This window comes from Saccoglossus kowalevskii, chromosome 21 (genome assembly GCF_978046115.1).
Source record: "Saccoglossus kowalevskii chromosome 21, keSacKowa6.1, whole genome shotgun sequence".
NCBI lineage: Eukaryota > Metazoa > Hemichordata > Enteropneusta > Harrimaniidae > Saccoglossus > Saccoglossus kowalevskii.
Window position 1 is genome coordinate 31050714 of NC_140661.1, and position 24284 is coordinate 31074997.

The 24284-nt window shown below is 38.0% G+C and overlaps 1 protein-coding gene across 1 annotated transcript in view; it reads left to right on the forward strand.

The window, feature by feature from the left end:
* LOC100378362 (V-type proton ATPase 116 kDa subunit a 1-like) overlaps window positions 1-24284 on the forward strand; it is a 137053-nt gene that overhangs the window by 81092 nt on the left and 31677 nt on the right. The window contains exons 15-17 of the mRNA XM_085494983.1: window positions 1189-1307; window positions 3786-3993; window positions 10363-10470. Coding sequence (XP_085351109.1) covers window positions 1189-1307; window positions 3786-3993; window positions 10363-10470 — 435 coding nt within the window. The remainder of the gene's footprint in view (window positions 1-1188; window positions 1308-3785; window positions 3994-10362; window positions 10471-24284) is intronic.

The following is a 24284-nucleotide window of genomic DNA, read 5'->3' on the forward strand; positions in this document are numbered from 1 at the left end:
TATGGCCTATTCAGTACATTTCACTATGGCCTATTCAGTACATTTCACTATGGCCTATTCAGTACATTTCACTCTGGCCTATTCAGTACATTTCACTATGGCCTATTCTGTACATTTCACTATGGCCTATTCAGTACATTTCACTATGGCCTATTCAGTACATTTCACTATGGCCTATTCAGTACATTCCACTATGGCCTATTCAGTACATTTCACTATGGCCTATTCAGTACATTTCACTGTGGCCTATTCAGTACATTTCACTATGGCCTTTTCAGTACATTTCACTGTGGCCTATTCAGTACATTCCACTATGGCCTATTATATACATTTCACTATGGCCTATTCAGTACATTTCACTGTGGCCTATTCCGTACATTTCACTGTGGCCTCTTCAGTACATTTCACTGTGGCCTATTCTATACATTTCACTATGGCCTATTCAGTACATTTCACTGTGGCCTATTCAGTACATTTCACTGTGGCCTATTCAGTACATTTCACTGTGGCCTATTCAGTACATTTCACTGTGGCCTATTCAGTACATTTCACTATGGCCTTTTCAGTTCATTTCACTATGGCCTATTCAGTACATTCCATTATGGCCTATTCAGTACATTTCACTATGGCCTATTCAGTACATTTCACTATGGCCTATATATTCAGTACATTTCACTGTGGCCTATTCAGTACATTCCACTATGGCCTATTCAGTACATTTCACTCTGGCCTATTCAGTACATTCCACTATGGCCTATTCAGTACATTCCACTATGGCCTATTCAGTACATTTCACTATGGCCTATTCTGTACATTTCACTATGGCCTATTCAGTACATTTCACTGTGGCCTTTTCAGTACATTTCACTGTGGCCTATTCAGTACATTCATTGTGGCCTATTCAGTACATTTCACTGTGACCTATTCAGTTCATTTCACTATGGCCTATTCAGTACATTCCATTATGGCCTATTCAGTACATTCCATTATGGCCTATTCAGTACATTCCATTATGGCTTATTCAGTACATTTCACTATGGCATATTCAATACATTTCACTATGGCATATTCTGTACATTTCACTATGGCCTTTTCAGTACATTTCACTATGGCCTATTCAGCCCTTTGTGTATTTTAAATAATGAATGATTATATGATATTTCAAAATTATGTTCTTTTCTTCCCTAGATCTGGAGACAGGCATCAAATGAACTGACATATACCAACTCTTTCAAGATGAAATTATCAGTCATATTCGGTGTCATGCACATGATGTTTGGTGTGTGTTTAAGTCTTCTCAATCATACGTAAGTCAAATTATCAAGTGCTCAGTAGCTGCAGTTGTACATTGGGTCACATGATTAAGAGCTGTATAGAAACTATAATGCTGAATTTTTAAGTCCCATGAAACGAAAGTTATGTGTTACCGGTGTCTGTGACTGTGACTAAAATTTGTTCCACTGATAACTCAAGATCTAGAATTCAAATGAAATTTGGCACACAGCTAATATATGATGAGTAGATGTGCTTAATAGATTTTTGTGCAATTCCATGCATATTAATTAGCTAATTTATTATTGCATCATTAATTAATTTATAACTAGGTGGTCTTTGAAATTTCTGAACAAATATTTGACTTGGGTGAGTAGTCTAATTTGCATATTGTGATAACATATTCTGTCGCAAAAATACTGGTAATATTTCATTAGAAGGTAGTGAGTTTTAGTATATAATGATTTAATATGTCATGATGGATGTTATTTAAGCAGATACAGTGACTTAAAACACAGTGTTCTCCTCAGGCCTTTCAAGCACTGCGGGTGCGTGTCGCTTAGACAAATAGCTTTTAATTCGCCCACGATTCTTGGAATCCTGTCCGTGATGCTTAAGTTGTTGTATTGTTTACAAATGTCAGCCCCTTTAAAACAATAACATGTATTGATCGAAAGATAATCTTGCCTTTGTTAGCCATACAAAAACAGTGATAAAACGGAAGTCTACAAGAAGTCTTTTGAGGGAGCGGGGCCTGCAAAGTAATAATTTGCCCATTGTGTCGGGAAAATCTATCCTGATTTGCTGCACTGCGATTAATAGCGGTTTTTACTACTCCATTGCCGGTGACACTAATTACCAAGAATTCAAAAAAACAAGTGAAATTAAGTCGCATTGGGAACAAAAATGTAAATAAATCAAAACAAAAATTATTCAACTGCAGACGAGACGGCCGAAAAAAACAAAAAAAAAACACGAACCCTGACCTCCAGAAATACCTTATTACTGAGGAACGCCACTGAAGCGACGCAACGCTTGTTATGACATCGCGACTGAGGTTACAAGGGGGATTCTGATCGAGGTAACAATGATGGCCGCACAAAGTGCATGTTTTTACGTGATGTTCAAAAACAACATGTCGTTTGCGATTTTGATGTGATCATTTTAATTAACAAAACATTATAAATTTGTATATTTTTAAACCAAAATGTCAGGGACCAATGATCGCAACAGCAGTAGTGAATATCTGTGGTAATCGTAGCATAAGGTATAGATAGATCACTGAAAAATCGCTGACTTGAGCTGCCGTTGTAGACAAATATGTCATTATAGATTTATTAATTTCTAAGTCATATTTTGATAACCCGCAATCTGGCAGACTTTACAAATTTAACCAAAAAATGTTTTTCTCCATGTCATATAAACTGACATTGACATGGGCACTAACACTGACTGTACTTGTTATACACAAAATAATGATAACCAGTTACCTCCATGGATAACAATATATTTTTTGCTGTTCTATTTCAAACTTTATTTGACTTGATGCACACATAAAATACAATGAAGTGATATAAAAATGATATAAAATATATGAGCTATGAAAATATCTCTTATTTATTGTAGTTACTATATCTCAAACTAATTATTTTGCAAATAAATTATGCAAATTAGATGTGTTGTTATGCATATTAGCCATGATGCTTGGTATGGAGTCTGGAAAGAACACTGATGTATTTGAGTTAATAAAAATACCAGGCACAAATGTAGTTAGGTTTGGTAAAATCTGAGCGAAGCCGGTGGAATCACAGGTGCTCGTTAGACCTGGGATGGCCAGTTTTCTGGCCAAAATATGAGAAAATCATTCCTATTTGCAAATTGATTGTAATAAGAGAACCTGTGAGATATTTAAGAGTCACTTTATTCATTATATAATGAAAATCTATATTTTACCACTATATGCAGATCGAGAGTGTACTGAAGGTTGACACTTAGCTGCCAATATCCCCAACAATGCTCTTGAGAAAACATTCAACTGCTGCAATAAAAATCAAACAATTAAAATCAAACAGGTGGTGTCACAAATATCACAAAATACTAGATGTAGCCCAAGTCTCTGTAAAAATTAACTTGAAATGAATAAATTTTGCATTATCTCTATACAAGCAGCTGTTTTTACAGTGATAGCGCCCTCACATGTTTAATATTTTTTGTTCTTTTTAAAGTGATCTTTTAGATTTTGTCTCTATTACAATTAACTTTCACAGTGCTCTTTGTTTACAAGTATAGTGTCCTCATATGTTTTTCAAAATGCTCATATCAAACAAAATCTAGTGTTTCCATGTCATAGATTCTCGGACATCTTGATCAATTTTATTGATATTTGGTAAAAGTATTGATCAACCTACATGATATTACATTCACTTATTATGCAAAACCTATACTTTTATAATACTTGCTCTGATCACATGGAAGCTATTTACAGTTTAACTTTAATTAATTTGTTTTTGCAGTTATTTCCACAGACCGTTGAACATAATATGCGAATTTATTCCACAAGTGCTATTTCTGATGTGTATGTTTGGATACCTTGTCATTATGATTTTCATGAAATGGTTCATTTTTGATGCTGAATCGTCATCCCAAGCACCTAGTCTCCTCATTACTATCATTAATATGTTTCTCCTAAAGCCTCCTGGATTACTGCTTTACCCAGGGCAGGTGAGTACTGCCTTCAATTTTAATGAATTATATGCAATTCAATCCATCATTATGTAATACCCTGGAGTCCTTTTTTAGCTCCACTATCAACTTCATCAAGGGGAGCTACCAGTAATCATAATACTGATTGACCTTGGTCTCCATCAACATTTGACGTTTTCCTACTTTGTCTTAGATTTGTACAATTCATGATGACATCTTTAATTCTCTAGTTTTGATATTTTTGAAAACTGCAAGTCCAATTGCTTTGATATTGAATGTACCTTGGTTGGATTTTTTTTTGATTTGTTCATTTTTTGATGATATCTTCAATTATCTTCAATAATTATAATGAATATTTTTATTGTTTTTGCTAAAAAGTAAAATTTTTGACTTCTTGTCGTAAACCCAAAGTCTCATTGCTTTGATATTTGAACAGGTGGACTCTCAGATTTATTCATTCTGTGAAGATATCTTTATTTTATAATTTTGATGAATATTCTCTAAGTTTGATCAGAGGTACGTGTACATTACTTGAGGTTTGCAACTACGGTGACATGATACCAAGATCCTGTTTCAATCTCGCTCTCGCATAAGCATTGCAACTCAGAAAAATGTGAATGCCCGAGGTAACTAAGATACTGGGATGTCCAGGTGAATCAAAATAGCTGCTCACGGTATGACGAATTACGATAACTATATTTTCTGTACATTTTCAATGTATTACATTTTTTCACTATGAATGTGGTAATACATATTTATGTAGCCTTAGTCTCGCTATCTACGAGATGAGACTTGAATGGGATCTTGGCATGATGTTACCATACAGTACTATGTGCATTGCAAACCCAAAGTAATGTACCTCTGGTTTGATATAATATCTGGAGTGGACTTATCTAACAGCTAACTTACAGCAGAACTATCTATGCCAAAAGGCTGCCTGTTTTTTATCAGTAGTGTCAGTTAATTACTGTAACAGTTGTTTTTGCTGATCTGTATTTTTGCACAAGTGGTAACCATACATTTTACTCTTTTAAATCATTACCTTACACTGAATCAATAGAGAATTATCAATTGAAATTCTTGGACATTGCATTGGCCATAAATTTGAGTTCATGATAGTCATTTTCAAGAGCGTCAATCGATATCTCTCAACCACCACTGCACCCTACCCAAAATAGCATTCATTAGCATATGGATCTGTAATGTTGGCCTCCCCATTCAGTCTATGCTAGAATTTGTACTCATGATTTGTAAAGCTAGATCATTGGTTCAACAACTTCAACTAGCTTCCTTTATCATTTTACCATAGTTGTCCAGGTAAGCGCAAAGGGTCCTGAGCATGGAAAAGCGTAAAATTATTTCCAGTTTTGACAAATACCGATTCCACAGTCATACAGTCAAGAACAATGATAATATTCTTTATGGACTGGATATGGCTTTTGCGGCCCGAGGTTGTGCGACGGAAGCGCCCGAGATTGCGAGGGCGCGTAAGCCGTACGATGCAAACGCGTCAACAACTCTCACACAATGTCACCAAATAAACGAATATATCTACAAATTACGTTTTAATGAAACAGCAAATGAACGTAAATTTATAACAATATTTTAACGTAAATAAAATGAACTCATTATAAAGTTTCTTTCTCAAGAATGAAAACTACACAGTCCAGCTAAGTTGGTCATTTACTGACCGTCCGACAACGGACGATTTCTTGGAGCTGGTGTTGTAGCCGCAGGTAGAGACACGTTGATTTCACAGTTGTTAAAAACTGTAGTCGGTGAACGAGAAATAATTGCTTGACAAGAAGCAGTTTGGTTTACAGTTCTAGATTCTGGCGTATCTCAACTAAGAAATGCGCCGATGATCTTCCGTGGAGGCAGTATCATCGCAGTCAGCTGGCATCGGTATTTTTGGGTGTATCCAGCGAAACCGATGCCAACTGACTGAGTATCGTAGTGCTGTAAACTGTAAACTTGACACGTTTTTGTGACCATTTATCTTTATGATTGATTGTGGTGGAATGCCGGCTTTTGTCAGGGTAATAATGAGTCCATCAGTCCAACTGGTCTTTTCGGTATATTTCCCATCCACTGAATAATATCGTCAGCCATTATCGAAGCGCAGACTCAAATTACGCGCGTTGTTTGTAAACACAAAGTAGTTCCAGGAAACAGACGCGTTTACCAAATATGGTAAACAGGGTCGGGGGATGATATGGAAAATTATTACACGGCTCACTGCATCAGGATTCCCATAGCGTTACGAGGCCGGGCAATACGAGGTATATGATAATTTACGAATTTACTCAATAAAAGTTACGAAACTTCATAGTTGTTTGAAAAAACTTCTCAGATCTCTATTTGCACGTTCATTGCCATCTTCGTCAAAGGCCAAGTCTAAGTCACTTACACACTGTCGCCATCCAACAAAATCCCTATAGCTTTGTCCTGAAGTTTGTTGATGAATTTGTTGAATGAATTTGGTTTTAGCACTTTTAATTCACTGATTTGGCTGTCTGTCAGCTTGGCATTTCTAATTACAATAAAGAGACAAGAAAAATGGGGTCGCATGCAAACGACTCTGTTCTATCATCTTTGACCTTTTAGCATCTGCTTTACTATTGGCTTAGAATGACATCACTATACTACTACTGTTTCATCATAGAGTTCAAGTCATCGGTGTGACATTGCAAAATTGCTGGCCCCAGTTATGGATTTGCAAGCTGCTACCAAATATTTTAGAAAGCCAAAACAACATGATTTCAACCACTCTCCCAGGTACGAGTTGCTACAACATTGCAACATTGTTCATGACGCTAAAGCCATACGAGTGCAGCTCTCAATACTGTAATAATTCGCGTTCCATCGTTTTACACAATTGACATTTATTTTTCAAGAATTTTTATCAGAATCACAACGTTGTTAATACAACGAACAAAAAATATATTATTTTTATTTTTTTTTATTACAAGTGTAAAAAAAAGACCACCTGGGCGTATGCCTGGACATGACCTCAATTTCTTTATTGTATCAAAATTGGGAGGTGGGTGTTTGCCCAGGCATGGGAGCTTACCAAGACAACTACAATATATTAATAATAATGCATAGTTTATTCAGCACCTGATATTCATCTTATGCTTATGTACATAGCCCAATGATACACTATGGTATAGCCAAGACTCAAACTCACAACCATGTGATTGCCAGTCCACAGTGATAACCATTGTACTATGGTATAGCCAAGACTCAAACTCACAACCCTGTGGTTGCCAGTCCACAGTGATAACCATTGTACTACGGTATAGCCAAGACTCAAACTCACAACCATGTGATTGCCAGTCCACAGTGATAACCATTGTACTATGGTATAGCCAAGACCCAAACTCACAACCATGTGATTGCCAGTTCACAGTGATAACCATTGTACTATGGTTTAGTCAGTACTGAAACTCACAACCCTGTAGTTCCCAGTCCACAGTGATAACCATTGTACTATGGTATAGCCAAGACTCAAACTCACAACCATGTGATTGCCAGTCCACAGTGATAACCATTGTACTATGGTATAGCCAAGACCCAAACTCACAACCATGTGGTTGCCAGTCCACAGTGATAACCATTGTACTATGGTATAGCCAAGACTCAAACTCACAACCCTGTGGTTGCCAGTCCACAGTGATAACCATTGTACTATGGTATAGCCAAGACTCAAACTCACAACCCTGTGGTTGCCAGTCCACAGTGATAACCATTGTACTACGGTATAGCCAAGACTCAAACTCACAACCATGTGATTGCCAGTCCACAGTGATAACCATTGTACTATGGTATAGCCAAGACCCAAACTCACAACCATGTGATTGCCAGTTCACAGTGATAACCATTGTACTATGGTTTAGTCAGTACTGAAACTCACAACCCTGTAGTTCCCAGTCCACAGTGATAACCATTGTACTATGGTATAGCCAAGACTCAAACTCACAACCATGTGATTGCCAGTCCACAGTGATAACCATTGTACTATGGTATAGCCAAGACCCAAACTCACAACCATGTGGTTGCCAGTCCACAGTGATAACCATTGTACTATGGTATAGCCAAGACTCAAACTCACAACCCTGTGGTTGCCAGTCCACAGTGATAACCATTGTACTATGGTATAGCCAAGACTCAAACTCACAACCCTGTGGTTGCCAGTCCACAGTGATAACCATTGTACTATGGTATAGCCAAGACTCAAACTCACAACCATGTGATTGCCAGTCCACAGTGATAACCATTGTACTATGGTATAGCCAAGACCCAAACTCACAACCATGTGATTGCCAGTTCACAGTGATAACCATTGTACTATGGTTTAGTCAGTACTGAAACTCACAACCCTGTAGTTCCCAGTCCACAGTGATAACCATTGTACTATGGTATAGCCAAGACCCAAACTCACAACCATGTGGTTGCCAGTCCACAGTGATAACCATTGTACTATGGTATAGCCAAGACCCAAACTCACAACCCTGTGGTTGCCAGTCCACAGTGATAACCATTGTACTACGGTATAGCCAAGACTCAAACTCACAACACTGTGGTTGCCAGTCCACAGTGGTAACCATTGTACTATGGTATAGCCAAGACCCAAACTCACAACCATGTGATTGCCAGTTCACAGTGATAATCATTGTACTATGGTTTAGTCAGTATACTGAAACTCACAACCCTGTAGTTGCCAGTCCACAGTGATAACCATTGTACTATGGTATAGCCAAGACTCAAACTCACAACCATGTGATTGCCAGTCCACAGTGATAACCATTGTACTATGGTATAGCCAAGACCCAAACTCACAACCCTGTGGTTGCCAGTCCACAGTGATAACCATTGTACTATGGTATAGCCAAGACTCAAACTCACAACCCTGTGGTTGCCAGTCCACAGTGATAACCATTGTACTATGGTATAGCCAAGACTCAAACTCACTGTCGCATACGACTTATTTACCACTTCCGTGTCACTGAGAATGTTCTAGAACCGTACTGTGTCTGGGTGGAATATTCTAGATTTTTTTTAGAAAATGGTTGAATAGGTAATAGAACACTGTAGGAGGCAATAGAAGATAATGGAACATTCTAGAAATTGGTAGTAAGTTCCAGACTCATTAGATAGATAGATAGATAGATAGATAAGATAGATAACAGCTTTATTACAACCGTGTAGAAAATTTTACATTTCTAATTTGGTGTTTAAAATGTAATAAAGTTAATAATGTATAACTAAAAAAAGTAAGTAGGCGAAAGTTGAGTAAATAAAAAGTTAAATAAGTGTGACTGAGTGTATTCTTTTGTTTGTTCATTTACTGTTACTCAAGTACACATAGAGGGCTATAATAGTATCTTTATCTTTTGATTGTAAGATATGTTTAAATTATGTATGTTAATGTAATGGTCTATTTATAGACAGTGTGGGTATATATAGGGGAGTTGTTCAGCACTGAGATCAGATCAGAGATCTCGTTGAATTGTATTGGAGTTTAAGTATCTAGTTATTGGAGTAGTGGAGTTTTACCGCGTTATTGTACTTGATGTCTGCAGAGTATAATTATACCAGTACCAGTTGAAACCTCATCTGTTGGCTCCGTGTCCGTATGTTATCATCGCCGCCAGGGAAGTCTTTATGTTACTGTTGCCATTTTGGTATTTGAACCATCACACCAGTACTATACCAATTACGGTAGTATTACGTTGTGTGTGACACTCACAACCCTGTGGTTGCCAGTCCACAGTGATAACCATTGTACTATGGTATAGCCAAGACTCAAACTCACAACCATGTGGTTGCCAGTCCACAGTGATAACCATTGTACTATGGTATAGCCAAGACCCAAACTCACAACCATGTGGTTGCCAGTCCACAGTGATAACCATTGTACTATGGTATAGCCAAGACTCAAACTCACAACCCTGTGGTTGCCAGTCCACAGTGATAACCATTGTACTACGGTATAGCCAAGACTCAAACTCACAACCCTGTGGTTGCCAGTCCACAGTGATAACCATTGTACTATGGTATTGCCAAGACTCAAACTTACAACCATGTGGTTGCCAGTCCACAGTGATAACCGTTGTACTATGGTATAGCCAAGACTCAAACTCACAACCATGTGGTTGCCAGTCCACAGTGATAACCATTGTACTATGGTATAGCCAAGACTCACCCTCACAACCATGTGGTTGCCAGTCCACAGTGATAACCATTGTACTATGGTATAGCCAAAATACATCGGTATGAATGATACATTGGTATAGTTAGATATACTGGTATAGAGGACATAACAGTATGAACACATACACTATAAAGATTTTATCAAACTAATTTTGTGGCATGTACTTATAGGAGCAAGTGCAGATGATATTGGTAGTGATTGTTATAATATGTGTGCCTTGGATGCTGGCAGTCAAACCTATATATCTGTATATAGCACATCGTAAAAAAGTTAAACTCGTAAGTATACCTAAGTGTAGGACCGGTTTGAAGTGAATAATAATTCCTACTGTCATTTTCAAAGTTGATAGAAAACACTTGGATTATGGTACATTGTTTTTTACCATATGAACATAGTATATGCCTACACTTACACAGATTACTGGTATTCAAAACTGGGTCACAGACTTAATTAAATCAGCTGCACTATTTCTGTGACCTTTACCAAATTACAATTTCCTGTACAGTAAAAACATGAACAAAAAGTAAAAATAATGTACTTTATGTACATTACACAGCACAGTGACTTGTGACACTACTAGAACTTTATGTACATTACATAGCACAGTGACTTGTGACACTAGAACTTTATGTACATTACACAGCACTGTGACTTGTGACACTACTAGAACTTTATGTACATTACACAGCACAGTGACTTGTGACACTACTAGAACTTTGTGTACATTACATAGCACAGTGACTTGTGACACTAGAACTTTGTGTACATTACACAGCACAGTGACTTGTGACACTACTAGAACTTTGTGTACATTACATAGCACAGTGACTTGTGACACTAGAACTTTGTGTACATTACACAGCACAGTGACTTGTGACACTACTAGAACTTTATGTACATTACACAGCACTGTGACTTGTGACACTACTAGAACTTTATGTACATTACACAGCACAGTGACTTGTGACACTACTAGAACTATATGTACATTACACAGCACAGTGACTTGTGACACTACTAGAACTTTATGTACATTACACAGCACAGTGACTTGTGACACTACTAGAACTTTATGTACATTACACAGCACAGTGACTTGTGACACTACTAGAACTTTATGTACATTACACAGCACTGTGACTTGTGACACTACTAGAACTTTATGTACATTACACAGCACAGTGACTTGTGACACTACTAGAACTATATGTACATTACACAGCACAGTGACTTGTGACACTACTAGAACTTTATGTACATTACACAGCACAGTGACTTGTGACTCTAGAACTTTGTGTACATTACACAGCACAGTGACTTGTGACACTACTAGAACTTTATGTACATTACATAGCACAGTGACTTGTGACACTACTAGAACTTTGTGTACATTACACAGAACAGTGACTTGTGACACTACTAGAACTTTGTGTACATTACACAACACAGTGACTTGTGACACTACTAGAACTTTATGTACATTACACAGCACAGTGACTTGTGACTCTAGAACTTTGTGTACATTACATAGCACAGTGACTTGTGACACTCCTAGAACTTTATGTACATCACACAGCACTGTGACTTGTGACACTACTAGAACTTTGTGTACATTACACAGCACAGTGACTTGTGACACTACTAGAACTTTATGTACATTACACAGCACAGTGACTTGTGACACTACTAGAACTTTATGTACATTACACAGCACAGTGACTTGTGACACTACTAGAACTTTATGTACATTACACAGCACAGTGACTTGTGGCACTACTAGAACTTTATGTACATTACACAGCACAGTGACTTGTGACACTACTAGAACTTTATGTACATTACACAGCACAGTGACTTGTGACACTACTAGAACTTTATGTACATTACACAGCACAGTGACTTGTGGCACTACTAGAACTTTATGTACATTACACAGCACAGTGACTTGTGACACTACTAGAACTTTATGTACATTACACAGCACAGTGACTTGTGACACTACTAGAACTTTATGTACATTACACAGCACAGTGACTTGTGACACTACTAGAACTTTATGTACATTACACAGCACAGTGACTTGTGACACTACTAGAGCTTTATGTACATTACACAGCACAGTGACTTGTGACACTACTAGAACTTTATGTACATTACACAGCACAGTGACTTGTGACACTCCTAGAACTTTATGTACATTACACAGCACAGTGACTTGTGACACTACTAGAACTTTATGTACATTACACAGCACAGTGACTTGTGACACTACTAGAACTTTATGTACATTACACAGCACAGTGACTTGTGACACTCCTAGAACTGTATGTACATTACACAGCACAGTGACTTGTGACACTACTAGAACTTTATGTACATTACACAGCACAGTGACTTGTGACACTACTAGAACTTTATGTACATTACACAGCACAGTGACTTGTGACACTACTAGAACTTTATGTACATTACACAGCACAGTGACTTGTGACACTACTAGAACTTTATGTACATTATACAGCACAGTGACTTGTGACACTACTAGAACTTTATGTACATTACACAGCACAGTGACTTGTGACACTACTAGAACTTTATGTACATTACACAGCACAGTGACTTGTGACACTCCTAGAACTTTATGTACATTACACAGCACAGTGACTTGTGACACTACTAGAACTTTATGTACATTACACAGCACAGTGACTTGTGACACTACTAGAACTATATGTACATTACACAGCACAGTGACTTGTGACACTACTAGAACTTTATGTACATTACACAGCACAGTGACTTGTGACTCTAGAACTTTGTGTACATTACACAGCACAGTGACTTGTGACACTACTAGAACTTTATGTACATTACACAGCACAGTGACTTGTGACACTACTAGAACTTTATGTACATTACACAGCACAGTGACTTGTGACTCTAGAACTTTGTGTACATTACACAGCACAGTGACTTGTGACACTACTAGAACTTTATGTACATTACACAGCACAGTGACTTGTGACACTACTAGAACTTTATGTACATTACACAGCACAGTGACTTGTGACACTACTAGAACTTTATGTACATTACACAACACAGTGACTTGTGACACTACTAGAACTTTATGTACATTACACAGCACAGTGACTTGTGACACTACTAGAACTTTATGTACATTACACAGCACAGTGACTTGTGACTCTAGAACTTTGTGTACATTACATAGCACAGTGACTTGTGACACTCCTAGAACTTTATGTACATCACACAGCACTGTGACTTGTGACACTACTAGAACTTTGTGTACATTACACAGCACAGTGACTTGTGACACTACTAGAACTTTATGTACATTACACAGCACAGTGACTTGTGACACTACTAGAACTTTATGTACATTACACAGCACAGTGACTTGTGACACTACTAGAACTTTATGTACATTACACAGCACAGTGACTTGTGACACTACTAGAACTTTATGTACATTACACAGCACAGTGACTTGTGACACTACTAGAACTTTATGTACATTACACAGCACAGTGACTTGTGACACTCCTAGAACTTTATGTACATTACACAGCACAGTGACTTGTGACTCTAGAACTTTGTGTACATTACACAGCACAGTGACTTGTGACACTACTAGAACTTTATGTACATTACACAGCACAGTGACTTGTGACACTACTAGAACTTTATGTACATTACACAGCACAGTGACTTGTGACACTACTAGAACTTTATGTACATTACACAGCACAGTGACTTGTGACACTCCTAGAACTTTATGTACATTACACAGCACAGTGACTTGTGACACTACTAGAACTTTGTGTACATTACACAGAACAGTGACTTGTAACACTCCTAGAACTTTATGTACATTACATAGCACAGTGACTTGTGACACTACTAGAACTTTATGTACATTACACAGCACAGTGACTTGTGACACTACTAGAACTTTATGTACATTACACAGCACAGTGACTTGTAACACTCCTAGAACTTTATGTACATTACATAGCACAGTGACTTGTGACACTAGAACTTTGTGTACATTACACAGCACAGTGACTTGTGGCACTACTAGAACTTTATGTACATTACACAGCACAGTGACTTGTGACACTACTAGAACTTTGTGTACATTACACAGCACAGTGACTTGTGACACTAGAACTTTATGTACATTACACAACACAGTGACTTGTGACACTACTAGAACTTTGTGTACATTACACAGCACAGTGACTTGTGACACTAGAACTTTATGTACATTACACAGCACAGTGACTTGTGACACTACTAGAACTTTGTGTACATTACACAGCACAGTGACTTGTGACACTACTAGAACTTTATGTACATTACACAACACTGTGACTTGTGACACTACTAGAACTTTGTGTACATTACACAGCACAGTGACTTGTGACACTAGAACTTTATGTACATTACACAGCACAGTGACTTGTGACACTACTAGAACTTTGTGTACATTACACAGCACAGTGACTTGTGACACTACTAGAACTTTATGTACATTACACAACACTGTGACTTGTGACACTACTAGAACTTTGTGTACATTACACAGCACAGTGACTTGTAACACTACTAGAACTTTATGTACATTACACAGCACAGTGACTTGTGACACTACTAGAACTTTATGTACATTACACAGCACAGTGACTTGTGACACTACTAGAACTTTATGTACATTACACAGCACAGTGACTTGTGACACTACTAGAACTTTATGTACATTACACAACACAGTGACTTGTGACACTAGAACTTTGTGTACATTACACAGCACAGTGACTTGTGACACTAGAACTTTATGTACATTACACAGCACAGTGATTTGTGACACTACTAGAACTTTATGTACATTACACAACACAGTGACTTGTGACACTAGAACTTTGTGTACATTACACAGCACAGTGACTTGTGACACTAGAACTTTATGTACATTACACAGCACAGTGACTTGTGACACTACTAGAACTTTATGTACATTACACAGCACAGTGACTTGTGACACTACTAGAACTTTATGTACATTACACAACACAGTGACTTGTGACACTAGAACTTTGTGTACATTACACAGCACAGTGACTTGTGACACTAGAACTTTATGTACATTACACAGCACAGTGACTTGTGACACTACTAGAACTTTATGTACATTACACAACACAGTGACTTGTGACACTAGAACTTTGTGTACATTACACAGCACAGTGACTTGTGACACTAGAACTTTATGTACATTACACAGCACAGTGACTTGTGACACTACTAGAACTTTATGTACATTACACAGCACAGTGACTTGTGACACTACTAGAACTTTATGTACATTACACAGCACAGTGACTTGTGACACTACTAGAACTTTATGTACATTACACAACACAGTGACTTGTGACACTAGAACTTTGTGTACATTACACAGCACAGTGACTTGTGACACTAGAACTTTATGTACATTACACAGCACAGTGACTTGTGACACTACTAGAACTTTGTGTACATTACACAGCACAGTGACTTGTGACACTACTAGAACTTTATGTACATTACACAGCACAGTGACTTGTGACACTACTAGAACTTTATGTACATTACACAGCACAGTGACTTGTGACACTACTAGAACTTTATGTACATTACATAGCACAGTGACTTGTGACACTAGAACTTTATGTACATTACACAGCACTGTGACTTGTGACACTACTAGAACTTTATGTACATTACACAGCACAGTGACTTGTGACACTCCTAGAACTTTATGTACATCACACAGCACTGTGACTTGTGACACTACTAGAACTTTATGTACATTACACAGCACAGTGACTTGTGACACTACTAGAACTTTATGTACATTACACAGCACAGTGACTTGTGACACTACTCAAACTTTGTGTACATTACACAGCACAGTGACTTGTGACACTACTAGAACTTTGTGTACATCACACAGCACAGTGACTTGTGACACTACTAGAACTTTATGTACATTACACAGCACAGTGACTTGTGACACTACTAGAACTTTATGTACATTACATAGCACAGTGACTTGTGACACTAGAACTTTATGTACATTACACAGCACTGTGACTTGTGACACTACTAGAACTTTATGTACATTACATAGCACAGTGACTTGTGACACTCCTAGAACTTTATGTACATCACACAGCACTGTGACTTGTGACACTACTAGAACTTTATGTACATTACACAGCACAGTGACTTGTGACACTACTAGAACTTTATGTACATTACACAGCACTGTGACTTGTGACACTACTAGAACTTTATGTACATTACACAGCACTGTGACTTGTGACACTACTAGAACTTTATGTACATTACACAGCACAGTGACTTGTGACACTACTAGAACTTTATGTACATTACATAGCACAGTGACTTGTGACACTCCTAGAACTTTATGTACATCACACAGCACTGTGACTTGAGACTCTACTAGAACTTTATGTACATTACACAGCACAGTGACTTGTGACTCTAGAACTTTATGTACATTACACAGCACAGTGACTTGTGACACTACTAGAACTTTATGTACATTACACAGCACAGTGACTTGTGACACTCCTAGAACTTTATGTACATTACACAGCACAGTGACTTGTGACACTACTAGAACTTTATGTACATTACACAGCACAGTGACTTGTGACACTACTAGAACTTTGTGTACATTACATAGCACAGTGACTTGTGACTCTAGAACTTTGTGTACATTACACAGCACAGTGACTTGTGACACTACTAGAACTTTATGTACATTACACAGCACAGTGACTTGTGACACTACTAGAACTTTATGTACATTACACAGCACAGTGACTTGTGGCACTACTAGAACTTTATGTACATTACACAGCACAGTGACTTGTGACACTACTAGAACTTTATGTACATTACACAGCACAGTGACTTGTGACACTACTAGAACTTTATGTACATTACATAGCACAGTGACTTGTGACACTAGAACTTTATGTACATTACACAGCACTGTGACTTGTAACACTACTAGAACTTTATGTACATTACACAGCACAGTGACTTGTGACACTACTAGAACTTTGTGTACATTACATAGCACAGTGACTTGTGACACTAGAACTTTGTGTACATTACACAGCACAGTGACTTGTGACACTACTAGAACTTTATGTACATTACACAGCACAGTGACTTGTGACACTCCTAGAACTTTATGTACATTACACAGCACAGTGACTTGTGACACTACTAGAACTTTATGTACATTACATAGCACAGTGACTTGTGACACTAGAACTTTATGTACATTACACAGCACTGTGACTTGTGACACTACTAGAACTTTATGTACATTACACAGCACAGTGACTTGTGACACTACTAGAACTTTATGTACATTACATAGCACAGTGACTTGTGACACTAGAACTTTATGTACATTACACAGCACAGTGACTTGTGACACTACTAGAACTTTATGTACATTACACAGCACAGTGACTTGTGACACTACTAGAACTTTATGTACATTACACAGCACAGTGACTTGTGACACTACTAGAACTTTATGTACATTACACAGCACAGTGACTTGTGGCACTACTAGAACTTTGTGTACATTACACAGCACAGTGACTTGTGGCACTACTAGAACTTTGTGTACATTACACAGCACAGTGACTTGTGACACTACTAGAACTTTATGTACATTACACAGCACAGTGACTTGTGGCACTACTAGAACTTTGTGTACATTACACAGCACAGTGACTTGTGGCACTACTAGAACTTTGTGTACATTACACAGCACAGTGACTTGTGACACTACTAGAACTTTATGTACATTACACAGCACAGTGACTTGTGGCACTACTAGAACTTTATGTACATTACACAGCACAGTGACTTGTGACACTACTAGAACTTTATGTACATTACACAGCACAGTGACTTGTGGCACTACTAGAACTTTATGTACATCACACAGCACAGTGACTTGTGACACTACTAGATCTTTATGTACATTACACAGCACAGTGACTTGTGACACTACTAGAACTTTATGTACATTACACAGCACAGTGACTTGTGACACTACTAGAACTTTGTGTACATTACACAGCACAGTGACTTGTGACACTACTAGAACTTTATGTACATTACACAGCACAGTGACTTGTGACACTGCTAGAACTTTATGTACATTACACAACACGGTGACTTGTGACACTAGAACTTTATGTACATTACACAGCACAGTGACTTGTGACACTAGAACTTTATGTACATTACACAGCACAGTGACTTGTGACACTACTAGAACTTTATGTACATTACACAGCACAGTGACTTGTGACACTACTAGAACTTTGTGTACATTACACAGCACAGTGACTTGTGACACTACTAGAACTTTATGTACATTACACAGCACAGTGACTTGTGACACTACTAGAACTTTATGTACATTACACAGCACAGTGACTTGTGACACTACTAGAACTTTATGTACATTACACAGCACAGTGACTTGTGACACTACTAGAACTTTATGTACATTACACAGCACAGTGACTTGTGACACTACTAGAACTTTGTGTACATTACACAGCACAGTGACTTGTGACACTACTAGAACTTTATGTACATTACACAGCACAGTGACTTGTGACACTACTAGAACTTTATGTACATTACACAGCACAGTGACTTGTGACACTACTAGAACTTTATGTACATTACACAGCACAGTGACTTGTGACACTACTAGAACTTTATGTACATTACACAGCACTGTGACTTGTGACACTACTAGAACTTTATGTACATTACACAGCACTGTGACTTGTGACACTACTAGAACTTTATGTACATTACACAGCACAGTGACTTGTGACACTACTAGAACTTTATGTACATTACACAGCACAGTGACTTGTGACACTCCTAGAACTTTATGTACATTACACCACACAGTGACTTGTGACACTAGAACTTTATGTACATTACACAGCACAGTGACTTGTGACACTAGAACTTTATGTACATTACACAGCACAGTGACTTGTGACACTACTAGAACTTTATGTACATTACACAGCACAGTGACTTGTGACACTACTAGAACTTTGTGTACATTACACAGCACAGTGACTTGTGACACTACTAGAACTTTATGTACATTACACAGCACAGTGACTTGTGACACTACTAGAACTTTGTGTACATTACACAGCACAGTGACTTGTGACACTACTAGAACTTTATGTACATTACACAGCACAGTGACTTGTGACACTACTAGAACTTTATGTACATTACACAGCACAGTGACTTGTGACACTACTAGAACTTTGTGTACATTACACAGCACAGTGACTTGTGACACTACTAGAACTTTATGTACATTACACAGCACAGTGACTTGTGACACTACTAGAACTTTATGTACATTACACAGCACAGTGACTTGTGACACTACTAGAACTTTATGTACATCACACAGCACAGTGACTTGTGACACTACTAGAACTTTATGTACATTACACAGCACAGTGACTTGTGACACTACTAGAACTTTGTGTACATTACACAGAACAGTGACTTGTGACACTACTAGAACTTTATGTACATTACACAGCACAGTGACTTGTGGCACTACTAGAACTTTATGTACATTACACAGCACAGTGACTTGTGACACTACTAGAACTTTGTGTACATTACACAGCACAGCACAGTGACTTGTGACACTAGAACTTTATGTACATTACACAGCACAGTGACTTGTGACACTACTAGAAATTTGTGTACATCACACAGCACAGTGACTTGTGACACTACTAGAACTTTATGTACATTACACAGCACAGTGACTTGTGACACTAGAACTTTATGTACATTACACAGCACAGTGACTTGTGACACTACTAGAACGTTATGTACATTACATAGCACAGTGACTTGTGGCACTACTAGAACTTTATGTACATTACATAGCACAGTGACTTGTGACACTACTAGAACTGTATGTACATTACACAGCACAGTGACTTGTGACACTACTAGAACTTTATGTACATTACACAGCACAGTGACTTGTGACACTACTAGAACTTTATGTACATTACATAGCACAGTGACTTGTGACACTACTAGAACTTTATGTACATTACACAGCACAGTGACTTGTGACACTACTAGAACTTTATGTACATTACACAGCACAGTGACTTGTGACACTACTAGAACTTTATGTACATTACACAGCACAGTGACTTGTGGCACTACTAGAACTTTATGTACATTACACAGCACAGTGACTTGTGGCACTACTAGAACTTTATGTACATTACACAGCACAGTGACTTGTGACACTACTAGAACTTTATGTACATTACACAGCACAGTGACTTGTGACACTACTAGAACTTTATGTACATTACACAGCACAGTGACTTGTGGCACTACTAGAACTTTATGTACATTACACAGCACAGTGACTTGTGACACTACTAGAACTTTATGTACATTACACAGCACAGTGACTTGTGGCACTACTAGAACTTTATGTACATTACACAGCACAGTGACTTGTGACACTACTAGAACTTTATGTACATTACACAGCACAGTGACTTGTGACACTACTAGAACTTTATGTACATTACACAGCACAGTGACTTGTGGCACTACTAGAACTTTATGTACATTACACAGCACAGTGACTTGTGACACTACTAGAACTTTATGTACATTACACAGCACAGTGACTTGTGGCACTACTAGAACTTTATGTACATTACACAGCACAGTGACTTGTGACACTACTAGAACTTTATGTACATTACACAGCACAGTGACTTGTGACACTACTAGAACTTTATGTACATTACACAGCACAGTGACTTGTGGCACTACTAGAACTTTATGTACATTACACAGCACAGTGACTTGTGACACTACTAGAACTTTATGTACATTACACAACACAGTGACTTGTGACACTACTAGAACTTTATGTACATTACACAACACAGTGACTTGTGACTCTAGAACTTTGTGTACATTACACAGCACAGTGACTTGTGACACTACTAGAACTTTATGTACATTACACAGCACTGTGACTTGTGACACTACTAGAACTTTATGTACATTACACAGCACAGTGACTTGTGACACTAGAACTTTGTGTACATCACACAGCACAGTGACTTGTGACACTACTAGAACTTTGTGTACATTACACAGCACAGTGACTTGTGACACTACTAGAACTTTATGTACATCACACAGCACAGTGACTTGTGACACTACTAGAACTTTGTGTACATTACACAGCACAGTGACTTGTGACACTACTAGAACTTTATGTACATTACACAGCACAGTGACTTGTGACACTACTAGAACTTTATGTACATTACATAGCACAGTGACTTGTGACACTAGAACTTTATGTACATTACACAGCACAGTGACTTGTGGCACTACTAGAACTTTATGTACATTACACAGCACAGTGACTTGTGACACTACTAGAACTTTATGTACATTACACAGCACAGTGACTTGTGACACTACTAGAACTTTATGTACATTACACAGCACAGTGACTTGTGGCACTACTAGAACTTTATGTACATTACACAGCACAGTGACTTGTGACACTACTAGAACTTTATGTACATTACACAGCACAGTGACTTGTGACACTACTAGAACTTTATGTACATTACACAGCACAGTGACTTGTGGCACTACTAGAACTTTATGTACATTACACAGCACAGTGACTTGTGACACTACTAGAACTGTATGTACATTACACAGCACAGTGACTTGTGACACTACTAGAACTTTATGTACATTACACAGCACAGTGACTTGTGGCACTACTAGAACTTTATGTACATTACACAGCACAGTGACTTGTGACACTACTAGAACTTTATGTACATTACACAGCACAGTGACTTGTGACACTACTAGAACTTTATGTACATTACACAGCACAGTGACTTGTGACACTACTAGAACTTTATGTACATTACACAGCACAGTGACTTGTGGCACTACTAGAACTTTATGTACATTACACAGCACAGTGACTTGTGGCACTACTAGAACTTTATGTACATTACACAACACAGTGACTTGTGACACTACTAGAACTTTATGTACATTATACAGCACAGTGACTTGTGACACTACTAGAACTTTGTGTACATTACACAGCACAGTGACTTGTGACACTACTAGAACTTTGTGTACATCACACAGCACAGTGACTTGTGACACTACTAGAACTTTGTGTACATTACATAGCACAGTGACTTGTGACACTACTAGAACTTTGTGTACATTACACAGCACAGTGACTTGTGACACTACTAGAACTTTGTGTACATTACACAGCACAGTGACTTGTGACACTAGAACTTTATGTACATTACACAGCACAGCACAGTGACTTGTGACACTAGAACTTTATGTACATTACACAGCACAGTGACTTGTGACACTACTAGAACTTTGTGTACATCACACAGCACAGTGACTTGTGACACTACTAGAACTTTATGTACATTACACAGCACAGTGACTTGTGGCACTACTAGAACTTTGTGTACATTACACAGCACAGTGACTTGTGACACTAGAACTTTATGTACATTACACAGCACAGTGACTTGTGACACTAGAACTTTATGTACATTACACAGCACAGTGACTTGTGACACTACTAGAACTTTGTGTACATTACACAGCACAGTGACTTGTGACACTACTAGAACTTTATGTACATTACACAGCACAGTGACTTGTGACACTACTAGAACTTTGTGTACATTACACAGCACAGTGACTTGTGGCACTACTAGAAATTTATGTACATTACACAGCACAGTGACTTGTGACACTACTAGAACTTTATGTACATTACACAGCACAGTGACTTGTGACACTACTAGAACTTTATGTACATTACACAGCACAGTGACTTGTGGCACTACTAGAACTTTATGTACATTACACAGCACAGTGACTTGTGACACTACTAGAACTGTATGTACATTACACAGCACAGTGACTTGTGACACTACTAGAACTTTATGTACATTACACAGCACAGTGACTTGTGGCACTACTAGAACTTTATGTACATTACACAGCACAGTGACTTGTGACACTACTAGAACTTTATGTACATTACACAGCACAGTGACTTGTGACACTACTAGAACTTTATGTACATTACACAGCACAGTGACTTGTGGCACTACTAGAACTTTATGTACATTACACAGCACAGTGACTTGTGACACTACTAGAACTTTGTGTACATTACACAGCACAGTGACTTGTGACACTACTAGAACTTTGTGTACATTACACAGCACAGTGACTTGTGACACTAGAACTTTATGTACATTACACAGCACAGCACAGTGACTTGTGACACTAGAACTTTATGTACATTACACAGCACAGTGACTTGTGACACTACTAGAACTTTGTGTACATCACACAGCACAGTGACTTGTGACACTACTAGAACTTTATGTACATTACACAGCACAGTGACTTGTGGCACTACTAGAACTTTGTGTACATTACACAGCACAGTGACTTGTGACACTAGAACTTTGTGTACATTACACAGCACAGTGACTTGTGACACTAGAACTGTATGTACATTACACAGCACAGTGACTTGTGACACTACTAGAACTTTGTGTACATTACACAGCACAGTGACTTGTGACACTACTAGAACTTTATGTACATTACACAGCACAGTGACTTGTGACACTACTAGAACTTTGTGTACATTACACAGCACAGTGACTTGTGGCACTACTATAACTTTATGTACATTACACAGCACAGTGACTTGTGACACTACTAGAACTTTATGTACATTACACAGCACAGTGACTTGTGGCACTACTAGAACTTTATGTACATTACACAGCACAGTGACTTGTGACACTACTAGAACTTT